This window comes from Rattus rattus, chromosome 5 (genome assembly GCF_011064425.1).
Source record: "Rattus rattus isolate New Zealand chromosome 5, Rrattus_CSIRO_v1, whole genome shotgun sequence".
Taxonomy (NCBI): Eukaryota; Metazoa; Chordata; class Mammalia; order Rodentia; family Muridae; genus Rattus; species Rattus rattus.
Genome location: NC_046158.1, coordinates 90,954,331 through 90,974,560, shown reverse-complemented (window position 1 = coordinate 90,974,560; position 20,230 = coordinate 90,954,331). Strand labels below are relative to the sequence as shown.

Here is a 20,230-nt window from a genome sequence, read left to right as displayed (position 1 = left end):
AATGCAGCTTCTTCCTTCCTCATGTCCCACCAACCTATTATTCTGTAAGAGCCTCAACACTGCGTTCCATGGCGCTCATCCCCTTTGCTTCCCTGTCATGGTCCTTTCATTTTAGAATACCGTACACCAACGTCTCTCACCTGCCAAATGTTGCATGTCTCTGTCATCCACAAATGCCCCCTCCCCTGCTTCCCCTCCTTATCCATCTCCACCTCTCCTTCTCCCCATCTCTCTGGCAAGATGAATCAGAACCACTCAGAGCATTTATTATGAACAAATAAATGTAGCATATGTAGTCGGCGATCGCCTCTCTCCATGACAACATTTCAAGGACTTCAAGATGTGTTTCAGACTGATTAGAGGGACATTTATAGTGTTAATTTAAATAATGTACATCTGAAAATTTCAAGGCTATCACACCTGCCTCCTCTCTTTTGGAATGTGCTGTTTAACCCTTCATTTTTCCCCTTTTGACTCTGGCCTTATGTTAAAAGAGTTCTGGGGGGACTAGTAATTTGGCAGTAACATGTCCATGTCTGTGTCAACCATGACAGTGTGGTGTAGAAATTCTAGGGACAAGAGTCCTTACTCTGTCACCTCCTCCTCATCAGTGACATTGAGAAAGTTCCTCCCCACTTCCAGCTTTTGGTTTCATCAGCTATAAAGTATTCAGGATTAGAAGAGATGGCCTCTGAGGTCTCTTCTCAGCTCTAATAGTCTGTCCTGCTACCGTTTTGCTGTTGTTGTTGCTGCTGTTTTTTTCAATAGAGCTGTGACACGCAGCAGGTAGGGAAAAGTTCCTTAGGAAACTGAATGGCTAAACAAAGCTTTGGACAAGAGAAACAGAGAATTGGTAAAACAAGTTTGACCCAGAGAACATTTTTTAAAAAATTACCTTCAAACTGATAGGTGGTGACTCAAGCTGTTAATTCCAGCACTCGAGGCAGAGGCAGAGGCAGAGGCAGAGGCAGAGGCAGAGGCAGAGGCAGAGGCAGAGGCAGAGGCAGAGGCAGAGGCAGAGGCAGAGGCAGAGGCAGAGGCAGAGGCAGAGGCAGAGGCAGAGGCAGAGGCAGAGGCAGAGGCAGAGGCAGAGGCAGAGGCAGAGGCAGAGGCAGAGGCGAGATCTCTGAATTCAAAGCCAGCCTTGTCTACAGAATGAGTTCCAGGACAGACAAACAGGACTACACAGAGAAACCCCATCTCAAAAAAAAACTAAAGTAAAAAATAAATAATTACCTCAGTTTATTCTTGGAAGCATCATTTTCTAGTTTTAATTTCACCCTTAAATGAGATCTTTCACATACCGTCCTGTATATGCCGAAGAGTTTACAGCACAGAGGTAGCATTATAGGACTCTGCCTGTATTGCTTGTATTAAAACCAAACAGAACATCAAAACAATCCAGAAGAATAGCATGCTTAAATACTATTTTAAGGATTCAGTGGCACCCTGAAGGGGTTAATCTGATCTACAAAGAAAGGAGACTATATTTGGTAATCTAATGTTTCCTTAGTTGGACTACGACATCATCTCCCATGAAGCTCATGATAGGTAGTTCTCCAGTACAGAAAACAACAAATAAACTTAAGAAGGTACCTGACGGTTTTTTAGTGGCTGGGGTTGTTAGGTAGCTTTTAGTAACAGTCGGTGTATCTGCTGCTTTGTCCTAAGCAGAATGTGAAGGAGCTGTGTTTGATGGGCATCCCTGTACTCCAGGCAGGGAATTTAAGCCACCTTCACTCACAGCGAGAAGGGAACACATTCTTGCCTTGATGCAGCCTTCACCTGACCTTTCCAGAGCAGGCCCTTCTTGCTCACTACCCTGGACTTTGCTGAGGGATCAGATAGCTCAGGGGTATCTCCTGTTTCTGTTCTAGGATTCCAGTCAGATCGAGCTGCTGAAGGAACTCTTGGATCTCCTTCAGGACATGGTGGTGATGCTTCTGTCCCTCCTGGAAGGTTGGGCTGTTTGGTATAACTAGGCATTCACACAATTGTAATTGGTCTGAGCACTAACCTTACTAATCACACAGATTATGCTTCTCACAGGTCACTGATGTCATAAGACATTGGTTAGAATGACAAATTTTCAGAAAGAAAAAAACATGAAAGAGGGGCACATGGTCTGATGGACAAAGGCTGAAACCAACTCATTTGATGCCAATAGGAAAGCCAGAATGAACTGGGGAAAACTTCCAAGCTTTGCCCCTCCCTATCCTCTCCCTCTCCCCATTGCTTTTTGACACATCTGGCTGCCAGTGTGTATGCCAGCCATCTAATTGGGCACCCTCCCAGGTCAAAGGGGATCAAAGGGACGTCATGTATCCCTATGTATTCCCAGAGATCTAATAATAAAACCACCTTGTAGGCCCCAGGGCAGAAACAAGGCCAATGGTGTGGCCATTTCCCTCTTGCCCTGGTTTCTTGTCCCTTGGCTCCAGGTGGGGTAGTTATTATGGCTTGCTGCTCTTTCCTAACTATTTTAAAATCATATGGTCAGAAGTAAACTGACTAATTTGCCACATAAGTCTTCTAAAAATAGCTGCCTGTCCAGTTGCATGATAACTTGGGTTCATTTATATATTTGTATGTCTTTTTGAACCTGCCTCACAGGAAATGTGGTAAATGGGACTATTGGAAAGCAGATGGTTGACACGCTGGTAGAATCGTCTACTAATGTAGAGATGATCTTGAAATTCTTTGACATGTTCTTGAAACTTAAAGACTTAACCAGCTCAGACACCTTCAAAGAATATGACCCAGATGGTAAAGGGATCATCTCCCGAAAAGAATTCCAGAAGGCCATGGAAGGTCTAAAACAATATACACAGTCAGAGATCGATTTTCTTCTTTCATGTACAGAGGCTGATGAGAATGACATGTTTAATTATGTGGATTTTGTAGAGAGGTTCCACGAGCCAGCCAAGGACATAGGGTTCAATGTGGCGGTGTTATTGACAAATCTCTCTGAGCATATGCCAAATGATTCTCGTCTCAAGTGTCTCTTGGACCCAGCAGAAAGTGTGCTAAATTACTTCGAACCATACCTGGGTCGAATCGAAATCATGGGTGGGGCCAAGAAGATTGAGCGTGTTTATTTTGAGATCAGTGAATCCAGTCGAACTCAGTGGGAAAAGCCTCAGGTGAAGGAATCTAAGCGACAGTTCATCTTTGATGTAGTCAATGAAGGCGGGGAGCAAGAGAAGATGGAACTGTTTGTGAACTTCTGTGAAGATACAATATTCGAGATGCAATTAGCATCTCAGATCTCAGAATCTGACTCAACTGACAGGCCAGAAGAGGAAGAGGAAGAGGATGAAGACTCCTATTCGGTAGAAATCGAGGGGGAGGAAGAAGATAAATCTTTTGAGTCTGCCTCTGCCTTTGCCATGGCCTGTGCCTCAGCAAAGAGAAATGTCACCAAGTTTCTGAAGAAGGCAACCTTGAAGAACCTCAGGAAACAGTATAGGAATGTGAAAAAGATGAGCGCCAAGGAGCTGGTCAGGGTGTTCTTCTCCTTCTTCTGGATGCTGGTTGTGGGCCTCTTTCAGTTGCTCTTCTCTATCTTGGGAGGAATCTTTCAGATCCTCTGGAACACAGTATTTGGAGGGGGCCTTGTAGAAGGGGCAAAGAACATCAGAGTGACTAAGATCCTAGGTGACATGCCTGACCCCACCCAGTTTGGGATCCATGATGATGTAATGGAGATTGACAGGGCGGAAGTGACCGAGCCAGGTATCACCACCGAGCTGGTCCACTTTGTAAAGGGTGAGGCCGGAGACACAGACATCATGTCAGACCTCTTTGGAATCCACTCAAAGAAAGAAGGCGGTTCAAAGCAAGGGCCTGAAGTGGGATTAGGTGACCTCTCTGAAATTATCGGCAAAGACGAACCCCCGACATTAGAGAGTACTGTACGGAAGAAAAGGAAAGCACAGGTAAACGTAATTCCAGCTCGTTGTCCTTACCCCTAAATGTCTCTAACTGTATCTTGCAGTCAGCACTGCCATGGTTGCGCAGGTAATAACACTGCATTAACACTGGTTCTGATAGGATTATGCTGACATTCCAGGTGGTGAGCTTGAGACTTAGGTGTTTCAGTGTTTAGTCACCAAGAGGACTTCTGGTCTACACTGGAGAGTTTGAACATAATGATCTGACACCTTCACCCGCTTCCGACTTTTATTAGGTTAGCATTCGTGGTGCACAGGTTGATTCAGTGAAAGCATAGAAGAGCAAGTGTAATGCGTGGAATTTCCATGTATCCTGTAAGCTCTGATATGTTCCATTTCACTGAAGCTCTGTAGTAAATATGTTCTAGTTCTCTTATTAACCTTATAATCCCAATAAATCCATTTCATTAGCTGGAAAAGTTACTAAATACTTCATATGATGTCAATGATGATAATTGCTATTTATTGATAGTGTGTTATATCAGTGAGTCGGATTATACCTGGAACATTTTTATCATTAGGGATTTGAGACAGTCAACTAAATCAAATGGATAAGACATAGGTAGCTCAGAGGTCATTGGCCATGGGATGTTCTGCATGTTTCCTTCTCTTGCAACATGCAACTCTTGGTGCCACTTTAGCATCAAAGAAAAAAGTGAGGTTGCAAACAAAGGACATATCCATTCATTAATTCCATTGTCACTTATTGAAACATTAATATGCACATGACACTGTTCTGGGGTCTGAGAATTGAGTGATAATGGATAAATCCTTTGTCCTTGTAGTTTTATAGAAAAGACAGATACTGGACAAGTTGGTGCAATTCAGAAGTGTGCTAGGGAGGAGATATTGGGAAATGGAACGGCAAATGAGAGGTGTGAAAGCTTTGGAGGGAGGCACCAACTTAGGTGATCTTACTGTACCATTCATTTCACTTTGCTCCTGGATAGACATAGAACCATTTGAAAAGGGATAGAAACTAATTTGGGTACCACATGCACCATACTGTGTTCTGGTTAACAAGAAAAGCAATAGTTTTGCTTTAATGGAACTTTGTCTCTCCTGGGGAAACGATAACAAGTAAATGACATAATTACCATTCGTGATGCTTGTTCAGCTTAATAAACAAACGAATGGGTTAGAAGGGACATGGTACAATCAACAGGGCAGCTAGCAAGGCTCCTGAGACAGTATGTCCTGAGCCAGATCCTAAAGCATGACGGGCATGTGGAAAGCCAGGGTTTCATGATCCTGCAGAGGGTAGGACTACTCAAAGTCCCTAGTGCACAGAAGGTTTCAGACTCCTTTCCAAGAGAGGAAAGGTTGGAGCATTTGAATATAAAAAACAGTAAGTAAAGTAGTATGACATGAAAATAAAGATAGAGAGAAAGCCAGGCCTCGAGAGGATAGGCAGGCTTCACTGGGGAGTGTGGTTTTATTCTGAGTGCAGTGGCTATCAACCAGAGGGACCAGGGCAGTGACTAGGGGGTTGGAGTCAGGCAAGAAGAGTGTCAGATAGAGGAAGATTCCAGATTAGACACACTGTGATCTATGTCCTCGTTTCCTCTTGCTTCCATAGGGCTCCCTCAAGGTTTGAGTATAAGGGTCCTGCTTGAGTTGAGTACACAATAAGGGGGCAGCTGCATTTTCAGGTTTGAGGTCTGATTTGGCATCTCTCGGGAGTGGCAGGTTTGATGTACAGCAAGACACTTTACATCCTGCAACCTGAGAGGAAGCTGTCATGGGGGGTGGGTTAGGGGGAACACCACAAACCCACTAGGACTTATAACCAGAAAGAAAAAGACTCATCCTGGACTTTTTTCTCTGAGGAAGCCTTGACTGACTGTTGTTTTTGATGCAGGCAGCAGAGATGAAGGCAGTGCATGAAGCTGAAGGAAGAGCTGAATCTGAGAAGGCCGAGTGAGTTGCTGGTGGTGTGGGCTGCTCTATTGTAGTTAATACTTGATGGCAGCTGTCGTTCTACAGCGATGGTAAATAGAAAACCTGATATCTATCAGTGTAGGAGACAGGTATTCTATAAACCCTGGGCATATTTCCTCCTCTGCTTCCTCTCCTTCCTCCTCCTCGTCCTCCTCTTCCTCTTCCTCCTCTTCCTCTTCCTCCTCTTCTTATTCCTCTCTTTCTTCTCCTTCCTCCTCCTCTTCCTCCTCTTCCTCCTTCTTCTTTTGCCTTGGCTCTATAACACTTATTAACTGTATAATTCCAGTAGTACATCAGGGTTTCATTGACTGGACAGTTATTGAATATCTACATTTAGCAACCTCATATAATACTGATGGTTGATAATTTGTGGTGTTTGTTGAATACTATTATATGTCATCAGGCCTGTGCTTAGCTCTTTTAGATACCACATTTACTTCCTGTCCAAGTTTATAGGAGTAGGTACCATTGCTAATCCTAAAAAGGCTTACTTAGTAAAGAAAGGATATTTTTAAAAAGAATAAAACAAGTTGTTAAGTCTAATTCCAAAATGTCACAAACTCATATTATAACCCATGTACATGTCAGATCATCAAAATGGTCACTGCTCATTAAATATAGAGTTCATGCCCAGGGAGTGAATTGATAAGGACCAGGCTACGCCTGCCTTTCCTCTACACACTGAGTAGGCCTCTCCCCTGCAGCATGGAGGACAGAGAAAAGGAAGACAAAATCAAGGAGGAGGGACAAGCAGAGCACCTGTGGGCAGACACGACAGTAAAGAAGACGCGACGGCGTGGTCAGAAGGCCGAGAAGCCAGTAGCCTTCATGGCCAACTTCTTCAAAGGGCTGGAGATTTATCAGACTAAGTTACTGGTGAGCTCTCCAGTCCTTGTCCCTCCTATTAGAGGCGCTAGCCCGGCAGACCTCAGAGCTGGCCACTTATTTGTGTCACTTTTCCTTAGCCATGCTTCCTCCACTTCCTCATTCCTATTCTTTTCTCCTTCCTGTTTCTCTGTGTTGAAGAAAATGAAGGGTTACCTAGACACCCCCAAGCAGATTTATGTACATTGTGTGGGGACTCAGCTGATCCTGATCCAAAATTTCAGCAGTTCAATCAATCGGGATAAAGACAAAAAGGTTTCTCTATGAGTCCATTACTCAACTAGCCCCAAACATTGCTACTGTAGGTACAAGCAAGCCTCAACATGGCATGAGAATTATTTCCTGGTAAGTTTCCCCCTTGAGGTCCACTTGCTGCTCAACCAGGACTACACTTTAACAGTCACCATCAATGAAGCCCTTACACAGTGTTGAATTCTCCCCAGCAGCTACAGGTCCATCCTCCAAAGGATGAGTTTCCTAGGGAAGACAGCGCTGCAGATAAGGGTGCACTCTGAAAACTGGGAGGAGGGCTGTTATTCTGAGAGGGGTGAGAACTCTGGGCCACAGTCTGGCTATACTGTGTACAGGGGACTGCTTAGCCCTCTGTTGAGAGATCTGATTTAATGGGACATAAGGTTCCCTCAGACATGCTCTTAAACCACTTTTAAATAACCAAGATTTCTAGTTCCCCTCAAACAACCATGCCTGTGTGTACCGAGCCAGCACTGCCCAGGGAGAGTAGAACGCGAAGCACCGCTACCTCTGTAACCTCTGCCCCAGGGCACATCCTTCAGTATCTGAAAGGGAGGTCTCCCTTCCTTCCTTCCTTCCTTCCTTCCTTCCTTCCTTCCTTCCTTCCTTCCTTCCTTCCTTCTCACAGCTCTTCTACCTCTGCTTATCCTTTTCTTTTCAGCACTACCTGGCCAGAAATTTCTACAACCTGAGGTTCCTCGCTCTATTTGTAGCCTTCGCTATCAACTTCATCCTGCTTTTCTATAAGGTGATACTCCATTGAGGGGTTGTCTGCTAAATAGACAATAGACTGTGCATGCCTTATGTGGGAAAAAACTACAACCAAACTTTTACTCTTAAAATTTTAATGTCCAAGGAAATTTCTAAGACACTGACCTGTAAAAAAAAAAAAAAAATGTGTCATGTTTAGCAATGGGAGAAATGTAGAGAAATGCAGAGAATGCAAGAAAAGCAAATTAGGGGGCTGTATCAACAGTTTGGATTCCTTTTTGATTCAATCTCTAAATATTGAGCATACCCCGTATGCTAGATGCCATGATAGGAATTTTTAAATAAATAATGAATGAATTCCTTGAGGAATAAGCTAAGAATAGGACCCACCCTTGTTGACACATAAGAGGAATCATCATGAAGGAAAACTTACTAAGAGTTGGGAACAGAAGTTCCGCTCACCATAATGGAAGATTTTGAACACCAGTGAGTGGGTCTTGCATGATGCCATCATGGAAATGGGTTTTAATAAATTAAAGACCCATCCTAGATTCTTGACATAGTCTGCTTTAAAACAAACAAACACATTTTCTGCTGATTCTTGATTAAAACTAGCAATTCAGTTTATTACAAACAATATTTTCTCTATATTTCTCAGTTTGACCAACTCAAGTTTTGTTGCCCATAGAAGAAAAGTGGTGATCTACAGTAAGCTGTATGTAGATTGGTTTAAAACATACTAAGGTTGAGGGAAATCCAGCTATCTAGGCAGACAGTGAGCAGGCACTTGAAGCTACAGGATAGAAGCTTGGGATGAGGGTTGTAGAACTGAGTCATTTGTAGGAACAGAACGGATGAAATGAAAGAAAGAATGCAAAATATGAAATGTGTATGACCAGTGCTTCTGATCCACATGGACCTGTTGCTGCCTCCTCTCTCGCCATAGAATTACAGATAGTAAAAGGCCCATCATTTAAATTGTTTTGCTTTCTTTTCAAGAGATAGATTTTATTTCTACCTCATTCTTATTTGTAACTATTAGAAATACTGGGGGTTCTTATCAGCAAGTTACCTAAAGCACCTATTTACTCCACAGGTAACTCTGGGTTCAATAGCATATGCATATATTAATAACATAAATAAACTCTGTAGGAAGAGTTTAGTGACTGAGGCACCTCCTGATAAAGCTGTGAATATGTGTCTTGGGCCAGGTCACGGAAGAGCCTTTAGAGGAAGAAACAGAGGATGTTGCAAACCTGTGGAACTCATTCAATGATGATGATGAGGAAGAAGCGATGGTGTTCTTTGTTCTTCAGGAGAGCACTGGGTATATGGCACCAACACTGCGTGCCCTGGCCATTGTCCACACTGTCATCTCTCTGGTCTGTGTGGTGGGCTATTACTGCCTGAAGGTGAGCATTCTAATCATCTGACACTCTCTTTTCTGACTCCTTAAGAAAGAAGTGTCATTTTATTTTTTATTTTTTTTTGTTCCACCAGTACTTAGTCTTCTAAGATGCTAGGAAAGTAAGGCTGATGGGACATTGTAAGTATTGTCAACCACAGGATCCCAATCATCAGCTTGAAGCTTTTGAATGAGACTCTGTGAGTGAGCTACAGAGAAAGCTAATTCTTGCTATAGGAGAAGCACTTCAGGCACCTCTTAGTATCTGAGTCATCAGGCTAAGGCACAAGTGAAATTAGCCATGAGAGCGTCTCATGATCTTTGAGTGGCTATTGGGTTTTTTTTTGTTTTTTGTTTTTTGTTGTTTTTTTTTTTTTATAAACCTGCCTTCCCATTAGGCTGGATCCATTTGAGACCCGAGATGGATCTCAATGATGCATTCCTGTTTCCGCTATCTATATAAAAGCCACTCCAAACTTGGTTTGAAGGACTAACATTTTCTCTCTCTGATTCTGTGGACTGATGGGACACGATCAGTCATTCCTCTGTGCCACAGAAAAGGGTTTTGTCTACAGCCTTTGGAAGCTCAAGTAGGTGAGCATGGCAAAGATATTTCTGAGCCTAGAGCCTTAGCAGAGGAATAGTCAGGAAGTGAGTCTTAGCTGGAGAACTGGGACTCTATCTCCTCCTTTTTCCATGTAGACACAGAGTATCTCCCTCTTCCCATGGCCTCTCCATGTGATCTCTGCAGTAGGGAGTACTTCTGGTATGAATGACTTAAGATTTCCCTAAGGATCACAGCAGTAGAAGCTGCTAGCCCCTTTTAAGAAATAGACTTAGAAATGCCACATTGCCAGTGTCACTTCCAGCACACTGTATTGGTTAAAGCAAGTCACGTGGTGGCCCAGATTCACAGTTGTATTTGGAGGTTGCTCAAGTCATGAATCAGGAAGCATGGCTCATGTGGGCGATCTTTACAAACCTCTGAAGGCACAACAATCTTCAATCACTCAACTGTGTGTTCTGTGTCCATTTCTATGTCAAGACCATGATTGCAAAAGTTACTTTTCTTGTTGCTGTAAAAATGCTTGTCTTATTTTGCATCACAGTTTGAGGGTACAGTCCACTATGGTGGGGAAGATACAGCAGGGAGAGGAGGTCTCACTGTGGCAGCAGGAAGGTGTTGGTCAGATGACATTCACAGAAAACAGAAAAACAGATCCACTCACTTTCTCCTTTTTATTCAGTTCAGGACCCGAACCCCATAGGATGGCACTACCTACATGTCAGGCTGTATCTCTCCTCATCAGTTGAACATCTCTGGGAACAACCTCACAGTCAGACCCAGAGGTGTCTCCTAGGTGATGCTAAGTCTTGTCAAGTTGACAATAAATGTTGACTATAACTTCAATTTCTTTATATTTTATTTCCATTACATTTTCCCTTTGATATTGTACTGGTTAGTTTTGTGTGTCAACTTGACACAAGCTGGAGTTATCACAGAGAAAGAAGCCTTAGTTGAGGAAACACCTGCATGAGACCCAACTGTAAGGCATTTCCTTGACTAGTGATCAAGGAGGGAGGACCCAGCCCATTGTGGGTTCTATAAGAGAGCCAGCTGAGCAAGCCAGGGGAAGCGAGTCAGTAAGAAACATCCCTCCATGGCCTCTGCATCAGTTCCTGCTTCCTGACCTGTTTAAGTTCCAGTCTTGACTTCCTTTGGTGATGAACAACAACATGGAAGTGTAAGCTGAATAAACCCTTTCCTCCCCAATTTGCTTCTTGGTCATGATGTTTGTGCAGGAATAGAAACCCTGACTAAGCCAGGTATATTATGAGGTATCTTCAACCATATACTGTTATCTTCTTCTTGGAAAGAATCCAAGAAATGTATTCCTATCTTTGTGTCCCTTTCTGCTCTTGGTGAAATAGCGCTATGTGAGAACTCCATTCCCCCTCTACAGAGAACATGTGCTGTCCTGATCACTGAGCCTGCCACTCTCACTATTAAAGTGTAGACTCTGGAGCCAGGCTGTCTAGATTGAATTCATAGTTGTGTGCCATGTAACCTCCCTAGTGCTGTTTCTGCATCTGAAAAATGAGTATTCTAATAATAACTGACATTCCAGGAACACAAATGAGTTCATATGCATAAAAATGCTCAATGGGCAACTGTCAACCCAGAAGCATTTTTGCTGTTCATGGATCTAAAACCCAAGAGCTTGTGAGACAAGGTGCAGATATACTTGTGACCTGTAGAAGATACTGTGGATAAAACTGCAAAGACATACAAACTCCTCGAAGGACAAAGGAGAATGTTTGGAGTCCCAGATATCAGTAGTGGACTATGTCTTGGTGTTCACATTGTTTTCTAGAGTCTTCCAAACAGACAGCTGAGATCTGTTTCCCTGCCCATGTCATCCAAGAGCTAGCAGCTCCTGCTGATTACTCTCAGTGCGCTCTGTCTAATATCAGACCTTTTGCCACCTTCCTATCATTGATCTTCTGTTTCAGGAGGAAAAGAGGCAAGAGATAACTTTTTTTTTTTACAAATTATTCTTGCCCTTTTGTCTCAGAAATAATAAAGTGTAGATGATATGAATATAATGACCTTTGAAGAAAAATATGAACACATAGTTTGGAGACTAAAGTCCCAAGGATTTTACCAGTTAATTAGAGATATCCTAAATAAAAGAGATGCCCAGGCTGGGTATGAATTATAATAATTATTTTATTTGTTTGCTTGTTTGTTTTGCTAGAAGGGTTCTAGCTATTCTGGCTTCATTTCCTGGAATTTCAACAGCATTCTCTGACCTCTCTGATTTAAATCAATCCCGTTAGTTAAGGTGATTGAATTGCTCCTTGTCCCTGTTTGTATTAATCTCTGGTTGTATTATCTTTATAACTTGATTGGTTAATTTTTCCCATTGCCATGACAAGATACCTGATGAAGGCAAGTTAGGAGAGGAAGACTCTATTTTACTCTTGGTTTGAGGATTCAGTCCATCATGATAGGGGAGGCAAGTTAGTGAGAGCAGGCCCCTGTGGTGGCAGGAGTGGGAAGCTGCAAAGCAAAGAGGAATGCTGGCCCTCTGCTGTTTTTAACTCTTTCAGTTCAGTCCCATGTCCTGGCCAATGGGATGTTACCATTTGCATTCAGGGTAGGCCTTTTCTCCTCAGTTAAGCCTCTCCAGGAGTGCCCTCAAGACAATGTGTCCCTATGGGTTTCTTAAGCTAATCAAGTTGACAATGCAGACTGACCATCAGAATAGTCATGCTACTATACCTAGTTGAAGATTGAAGTGAGTGTGATGCTATACTCCTGTGATGGTAGCACCTGGGAGGATAAAGTAGGAGGATTGCCCTGAATCTAAGGCCATCTTGAACTACATAATGAGTTCCAGACCAGATTAGACTACAGAAAGCACATTTAAAAAAAAGTCACAATTATGTACCATGCCCACCACATGCCCATTAATTCATAGTTTCAACTATGCACAGTAAACTGTGGTCCAAAAGAAATCAAGTAAAAAATGTAATAATAAGCAGCATATGAATGTTAGATTCCATGTCATTTTAAGTAGTAGGGGGAAATCATTCAGCATCCTATTCTTTCCTGCTTGGGACATGAATCACCCCTTTGCCCAGTGTATTCACACTGTACACTCTACCCAACTGCCAGTCATCTAGCCCTCAGCTATCATTTCCACTGGCAAGATAGCAGTGTTCACAGTCAAGTAATTCTTATTTTACTTAATAGTGGCATCCAAAGGGCAAGGGCACTAACCCTGAAAATTCTGCAATGCCAAAGAGAAGCCATAAAGAGTCCAAGTGAAGGTGTGTCCATTCTTAATAAGGGAAGAAAAAATAGATAAGGTTTCTAAGATCTACTGCAATAGATCTACTGCAATAGCATCTTCCACCCATGAAGTTGTGGATGAGGAAAGTGAAATACGAGCTGATTTTAATGTACCTCAGCCTGCAAAACTTAAAGCCACAGTGTGTAATAGGCAGTTAAGATAGAAAAGGCTATCAAATCCATGTATGCCTAAGAGAAAAGATAGTACATATATGTTTGGTTCTATCCATGTTTCTGGAGGTTCTCTGGGTGTCTTGGAATGTGTCCCCCACAAATAGGCAGGTCTATTGTGTAAGACGATGACTGGGAATAAGAGCACAAAGAAGCAAGTTTGCTGCCACCCTACAGCTCTTTATGTGAGGAAGAGAACGTCAGCATGAAACAAGTATGCACAGAATCCTCTGAGCTGCATCACGTAATTATGGAAACACGTTCCATGCATTAATCTTTAGGCCATCACATGTACATGACCCTCACCACTGATGACTGTTGGGAAACTTCTACACATTCCTGTGGTTAACCAATGTGTTCTAGAATAGTTCCTTGTCCTGCTTCTTGGTTCAGTTCTAAGCCTGGGAATCCTAGTAGACGAAAACCCCTTCAGACCTGAAACTCATATAAACGTGGTCTTTTCAGAACTCCTGCATGTTTTACTGTGTCATCTGTTTAGTCTTAAAGAATAGCTCCGGAGGGGTAGGTATGTAGGCCATGGAATGAGATTTAGCATTGGCCTTGCAACTAAAGTTACCTTAAAAAATCTCAGTATGGTGTTTGAGACAAGGTTCAATAGCTAAGAGTACTGCTCTTCCAGAGGACCTGGGTTTGCGTCACAATACCCACAATACCCACAGGTCATAACCACCTGTAACTCTAGTCTCAGGGGACTAACGTTCTGTTTTGTTTTGTTCTGTTTGTTTTTTCTGGTCTCCATGGGCACTGGCATGCAAATGGTACACAGACATGCATGCATATGTTTAAAATATACATCAAATCCCAGTATAAAGGATTACTGCCATTACATGGGAAGCTTGGTAGTGACAGGTCTTGGGAAAAAGCACGTTAGACACAACCTGTAGTTGATGAATGTCTTCTCACGTATAGGTACCTTTGGTGGTATTCAAAAGGGAGAAGGAAATTGCCAGGAAGCTGGAGTTTGATGGCCTGTATATCACTGAGCAGCCATCTGAGGATGACATCAAAGGGCAGTGGGATCGCTTGGTGATCAACACGCCGTAAGTGCCCCTCATTCCAACCCTGTAAAAGTAGCCACATCTGTGTCATCACCACAGGAGAATGACACGCTCTAATGCCAATCCATTCACGGTTGTGAGAGTTGCAATATAGTGAGTTAAAAAAATAAGAATGAACACATAAGCAAAGACAACCGCGTTAAGACTTTTAGTTGTTCCAACTAAGATACACATATCAGATATGACCCTGATTCCAGGGGAAGAAATTATGTCCTGTTCAAAGATGATTAAGGAAACCAAGAGGCAAGTCTATGATGGAAAAGCCAAACTAATCAGCCTCTAGGAAGGGAAGGCTTTGGGGAAAATATCATGAGCAATAAAAACCCAACTTCTGCCTCTACCCTGAGAGTCCTGCCCATCTCCTCATACAAGGACAAACAACAAAGGTGGTTTAGGTATATCTTCTCATCTTTTGCCACTAAATTACAGACATTTTGGATAGCATTAAAATAGGTTTGAGAAGTGTTCTATGTGGTCATCCAGGATATGTGAGTCTTGAACAATGTAGTACACTGTGAAAGTGCTAGTAAAAAAGCCAGTTGTCTCTAGAACTTACATGAGGCAATGAAATAACATACTACAGTGTCCCAGGGAGATTAGCCAGTCCTGCTTATGTGTGAGCAGGGAAATCCATAAATAGAGCAACTGTTGTAAACACTGATTATTATTTTTACAGCAGAGGCATCATGGGATGGGACAGTTCTGTCATTCACTTTACCCATTTAACCACATATCATGCAGATACCTTTTCTTCTGACAGTTTAGTTCTAAATTAAATGACACATAATATAACACTTACTTATTCTATGGGAAGAGTGTTATAATTCAACACATGTGTGTAATGTATATTAGCCAATCAGGGTAACTGGCATTTCCATGTACTCAAATACTATCACTTCTGGTACCAAAAAACTTTCCATTTTCTCTGATATTTTGAACTGATAATTAATTGTTGTAAGCTATTACTTGTCCTGCTGTGCTACATAGAATTCCTCGGTCTCGGTGCCTTTTATCCACCTCTCTTTTATCTCTGAGTTTTCCTGTTTTATATTATGAGGCACACATACACAAGTACCTATCAAATAGGCATGTGTATTTTAATAGAGAGTAACAAACCACAAAGATCAAAGCTAAAACATTGTCACAAGCATGAAAGCCCTGTGTTATCCTCCCTATCATGTTCCCCCAACCCCAACTAACACATTCGCTAATGTCCATTAGTGGTTAATGATGTTAATCTTAGTTGTTAGTGCTTCTACTTATGGACTCGTTATCTTTCTTTAACTTACATTTTACCCTGTTCCTTCTTCCTAAACTTATCACTTTACTTTAAATATTCTGAACTCAGTGTATATGGAGTTGTACTATGTAAGTCATACTCTTAGAGGATCTTTCTTCATCATTATGTGTTGTTTCTGATCCTCAGAGAAGTCACCTGTGTTGACAAGTTGTCCTCCAAAATGTAACATTTTCCACATAATTGCATATACAAGATAGTATTTATCCATTTTCCTGACTGTAGTTTTTTCAGCTGATTCTGGCCCCTACTATTACAAACAGCACTACCATAAAATCCCTTTATTTGTGCACAAATAAAAGAGCCTTTCTCTACAAAGGAAATTTGCTCAAGAGTAGGCCATGGAAAATACTTGTTTCAATGTACATTGTAATCAGTGCTATAGAGAGAGTTTCTATCTGTTGCCAACACTTGTTAGTGTCATATGATTTTGGTGACAGAGATGTAATGACACCTTGACGTACATTCCCTAATAACAAAGAGGCTTAGGATTTCAGAATATTCCTTTAAGCATTTTTCTGCAAGCCTGTTATGTAGACCATATTTTAAAGCGTGTGGCCAAATAAAAATGTGTGTTCCACCTTCTAGGAACTTCTTGACCTTAGCCCTAGTGAGGGGATTAGACATATTCTACTCTGGACAAAAATAGGACCAATAGACAAGGTGTGTGCTCGAGAGCATTTGTGTACAAGAGAGAGGGAAGCTGATCACGGTGAGCCACATGTATAATCCCGGCACTCAGGTGGGAGGGACGCTTCCTGTTCGAAGCCAGCCTTGTTTATGTAGTGAGTTCTATGTCAGTTATGGAGTCAGCTCTATGTAATGAAACCCTACAAAACAAAAACAAAGGGGACGGATCAAGATGGCAGAGGAAAGATGGCTTGATTTTTATTCTTGTAGATCCTAAATGGGGTGCATAAAAAAACCAAGTAGCAACGCATACAGAAAAGAGTAAAAGTACGTTTCCTCTTATAAATATGCTTATTAGCATTTTATTCCATCATATCAGTATCTGTTTTTTTTATTGGAAATTAGATGATTAAGACGAATAAACAATTTTAACAGCAACCGTAACAAATCTGTGAGAAAACTTTTCATCCTCAAGACTGTCACCCCTTTGGATGAAGAGAGGGCTTCACTTTTTTATCATGAACTGGTGGTCTTTGTAGCATGGGAGCCTGCTGCGTGACTCAAACCAGCTAAGAAGGACATGAAGAAAAACAGTAAGAATTCATACTGCAAGGGCTGGCTGTGCTCCAGCCACAGCCCTATGGAAAGCCCTCCCATGAGGTTCATTCTCGCTTATTCTGGCTAGAAGCAACGCATTTTAAACATTTTGCTAACACTCCCAAGGATGGCAGTTTTATGCTTTGTTTGTTTTCTTTATTTTAATAAGAAGAAAAAAACTTGGAATAAAACTAGAAAAACTTCCAGGTAGAGAAACACGATGTCTCTGGGGAGGTTGATATATCATGGAACAAGATACCATCTCTAGAAGAGAAGAATCTGGGTCCTGGAAGGAAGTAGGTACCACAGGAGTACATGGTGATAGAAAGTGAGTGGAGAATCGTGGGGTCAATACAATCCTGCTATAAATTAACCAAAGCACCTTCTGGTTGGGGAACAGGGATGTAAGAGAGCTTGTTATGTATCCCAGGACAACCCTCACTGCTCCATCACCCCAGTCACTGTCAGTCATTGAATGGGAAGCATCATTTCCTTCTGAATTGTTTCTGTTGTATATTGGGATCCTGGAGGAACAGCAGAAGTGATTCAGGAGGCCCACTAGGCTGTGGTAGAGACTTGTCCAAGAATGTGACACCAAGGTAGCAGGGGAAGAGGGTGTGCAAAGCAGGATAGGTTTTCAAAACCAAAAACCAACAACATGTTTCTGGCTAGCCTGTCATCATGATTCCTTTTTTTAAAACCAACATTTCGAGATAGAAGCTAGAGTGGCTTTCCGAGTGTCTCAGGAGCTGATACAAAGCTCTGGAACTGTAAGGCAGGAAGGAGCCCTGGGACGACTCTGAACTTCAATCAAGATTTGAAGTCTTCAGTGAGCGGGACAGGAAGATCACAGATCTGGACATTCAAACTGGGAAGTTTCTTGATGTGTTTGCCTTGAAGTTAGTAATTAAGAACCTGTCCTTTTCATCTTGGTTTTCAGATCTTTTCCTAATAACTACTGGGACAAGTTTGTGAAGAGAAAGGTATGCCCTGTCAGGGTGGGGGAGGGGTGAGTCATCTATGTTATCCATATACTAATATAAGTGTGCTGTCAGGCTTAAGGTGGTGCCTGGGGAGGCTCAGCTGAAGAAGGGTTTGCACATGTGGGCTTTCTGCTTTGCTCTCACCCCACCTGCCTTCAGCACCTGCACACAACCTGCACTGCTTTCTCCACATTCGGGCTTTCTTCTCCCCAAGACACACTAGCTTAAAAAAGAAGTTTCCACTTAATCGTCATTATCTCTTTAGTTTTCCCTAGGGGTTCCTTTCTCCTTTTCCTGCCAGTTTTTTTTTTTTTTTTTTTTTTTTTTTTTTTTTTATTGACTTGAATATTTCTTATATACATTTCGAGTGTTATTCCCTTTCCCGGTTCCGGGCAAACATCCCCCCCCCCTCCCCTTCCTTATGGGTGTTCCCCTCCCAACCCTCCCCCCATTGCCACCCTCCCCCACAGTCTAGTTCACTGGGGTTCAGTCTTAGCAGGACCCAGGGCTTCCCTTCCACTGGTGCTCTTACTAGGATATTCATTGCTACCTATGAGGTCAGAGTCCAGGGTCAGTCCATGTATAGTCTTTAGGTAGTGGCTTAGTCCCTGGAAGCTCTGGTTGCTTGGCATTGTTGTACATATGGGGTCTCGAGCCCCTTCAAGCTCTTCCAGTTCTTTCTCTGATTCCTTCAACGGGGTCCTATTCTCAGTTCAGTGGTTTGCTGCTGGCATTCGCCTCTGTATTTGCTGTATTCTGGCTGTGTCTCTCAGGAGCGATCTACATCCGGCTCCTGTCGGTCTGCACTTCTTTGCTTCATCCATCTTGTCTAATTGGGTGGCTGTATATGTATGGGCCACATGTGGTTCCTGCCAGGTTTGAATGCTATCTTGTGTAACCCTTTGAAAAAGCGTAACAAGGCTCCAAAGACCTCAAAGCTAGAAAAATGTTGGGTGATGTGTCTAGCCACGGCCCACAATCTCATTTCTCTGCCTTAGGTGATCAACAAGTATGGAGATCTCTATGGAGCAGAGCGCATCGCTGAACTCCTGGGTTTGGACAAAAATGCCCTGGACTTTAGCCCAGTAGAAGAGGCCAAAGCAGAGGCAGCGTCTCTGGTGTCATGGTACAGATCTGAGGAGCTCACATCCAAGTGGCAAAGATAGATTCTTTGTTCCCCATTCCTCCTCTCCAGTGAGCTAGAGGGGAAAGTACAAGCATGTCTCTTGTTTTCTTACAAATTAGGAGAGAACTGCTTTCCAGGATTTCATAGGCAATCAATTCTTACGCTCCAAAGACTAAGGTTTTTGGATGCATAGTTCAAACCATTCTGTGTCTCTGGAAAATCTATATAACTTGACAAAAAGTCAAAGCTGTGTTATGTTATCCACCTTAAGAAAATTTCCCCTTTATTAAACACTTAAACTAACATTGCCATTTATAAGTTATGAAATTATTGTTCCTCTTTAGGCTAAGTTCCATCGACATGAAGTACCATATTTGGAAGCTAGGGGTGGTTTTCACGGACAACGTAAGTATAGTACCAGAAAAAAACAAGATCTTATACCCCAAGTCAGGGATCTCACTGGATGTCACAAGGAATAAGCCAGCCCTGAATTTTCGTGCCAGCCTCTGTGGGTAATCATGGATCAGTAGCCTGAGAGGTGCTATGGGTTCTGTGTACAGTAGTGTAATATGAATGGGTGTTCACTGGAAGACCTTGGCACAACTTATAGCACCCCAATACCTATGCACCCTTTCCTTCCAAAATGAGGGAAAGATAGTGTAATGAGTCCATCATATTTTCAATGCCTGAAAAGTTGACAATTTTCTCCCATTCCTACAGTCCTTTCTCTACCTTGCCTGGTACACAACCATGTCTGTCCTGGGCCACTACAACAACTTCTTCTTTGCTGCTCATCTGTTGGATATTGCAATGGGCTTTAAGACCTTGAGGACGATACTGTCATCTGTGACTCACAATGGCAAACAGGTATTGGGTTTATACTGACTTGGAACAGAATGTATAGAATTGAAAAAAAAAAAAGGTCGTAATTTATCATAGTGTATAAAGCCTCTATCTTGGTCAAACATTAGACAAGTAACAGCTGTGCTTGTAAAACTAGAGCCAGCTGAAGGTGGAACATTAAAGTTAGGACCACTTAAGAGAATAAGAATGTGCTGAGCAAAGTAATGGACATATCAGACTCACTTCAGGTGACTCTCATGGACCTACCCCTTCCTCCTTGACTCTCATTCACCTCCTGGGATAGCAAACACATACATATGTAACTACGCACAGAGAAACATACACAACATACCAGGTACTTCTGACATGTGGTCCTAATATTAATAGGTATACTTTTTGTATACATTTACACATGATATGCATACATACATAATGTGCACATCTACGTGGCTAAACCAAGAATTGACTTGGGCCATATGTAGAAGACTGGATATAGCA

At 42.3% G+C, this 20,230-nt stretch overlaps 1 protein-coding gene across 4 annotated transcripts in view; it reads left to right on the top strand.

Annotated features, from left to right (window-relative positions):
* Ryr3 (ryanodine receptor 3) overlaps window positions 1–20,230 on the top strand; it is a 528,612-nt gene that overhangs the window by 500,211 nt on the left and 8,171 nt on the right. The window contains exons 87-97 of one of the 4 annotated variants that reach the window (XM_032903887.1): window positions 1,878–1,959; window positions 2,614–3,938; window positions 5,815–5,873; window positions 6,599–6,770; window positions 7,693–7,779; window positions 8,954–9,154; window positions 14,108–14,238; window positions 17,721–17,763; window positions 18,762–18,889; window positions 19,234–19,294; window positions 19,610–19,756. In XM_032903887.1, the coding sequence (XP_032759778.1) occupies window positions 1,878–1,959; window positions 2,614–3,938; window positions 5,815–5,873; window positions 6,599–6,770; window positions 7,693–7,779; window positions 8,954–9,154; window positions 14,108–14,238; window positions 17,721–17,763; window positions 18,762–18,889; window positions 19,234–19,294; window positions 19,610–19,756 (2,436 nt within the window). Of the gene's footprint in view, window positions 1–1,877; window positions 1,960–2,613; window positions 3,939–5,814; window positions 5,874–6,598; window positions 6,771–7,692; window positions 7,780–8,953; window positions 9,155–14,107; window positions 15,245–17,720; window positions 17,764–18,761; window positions 19,295–19,609; window positions 19,757–20,230 lie in introns of those variants that run through there. The other 3 variants (XR_004388016.1, XM_032903885.1, XM_032903886.1) reach the window with 3 other exon arrangements.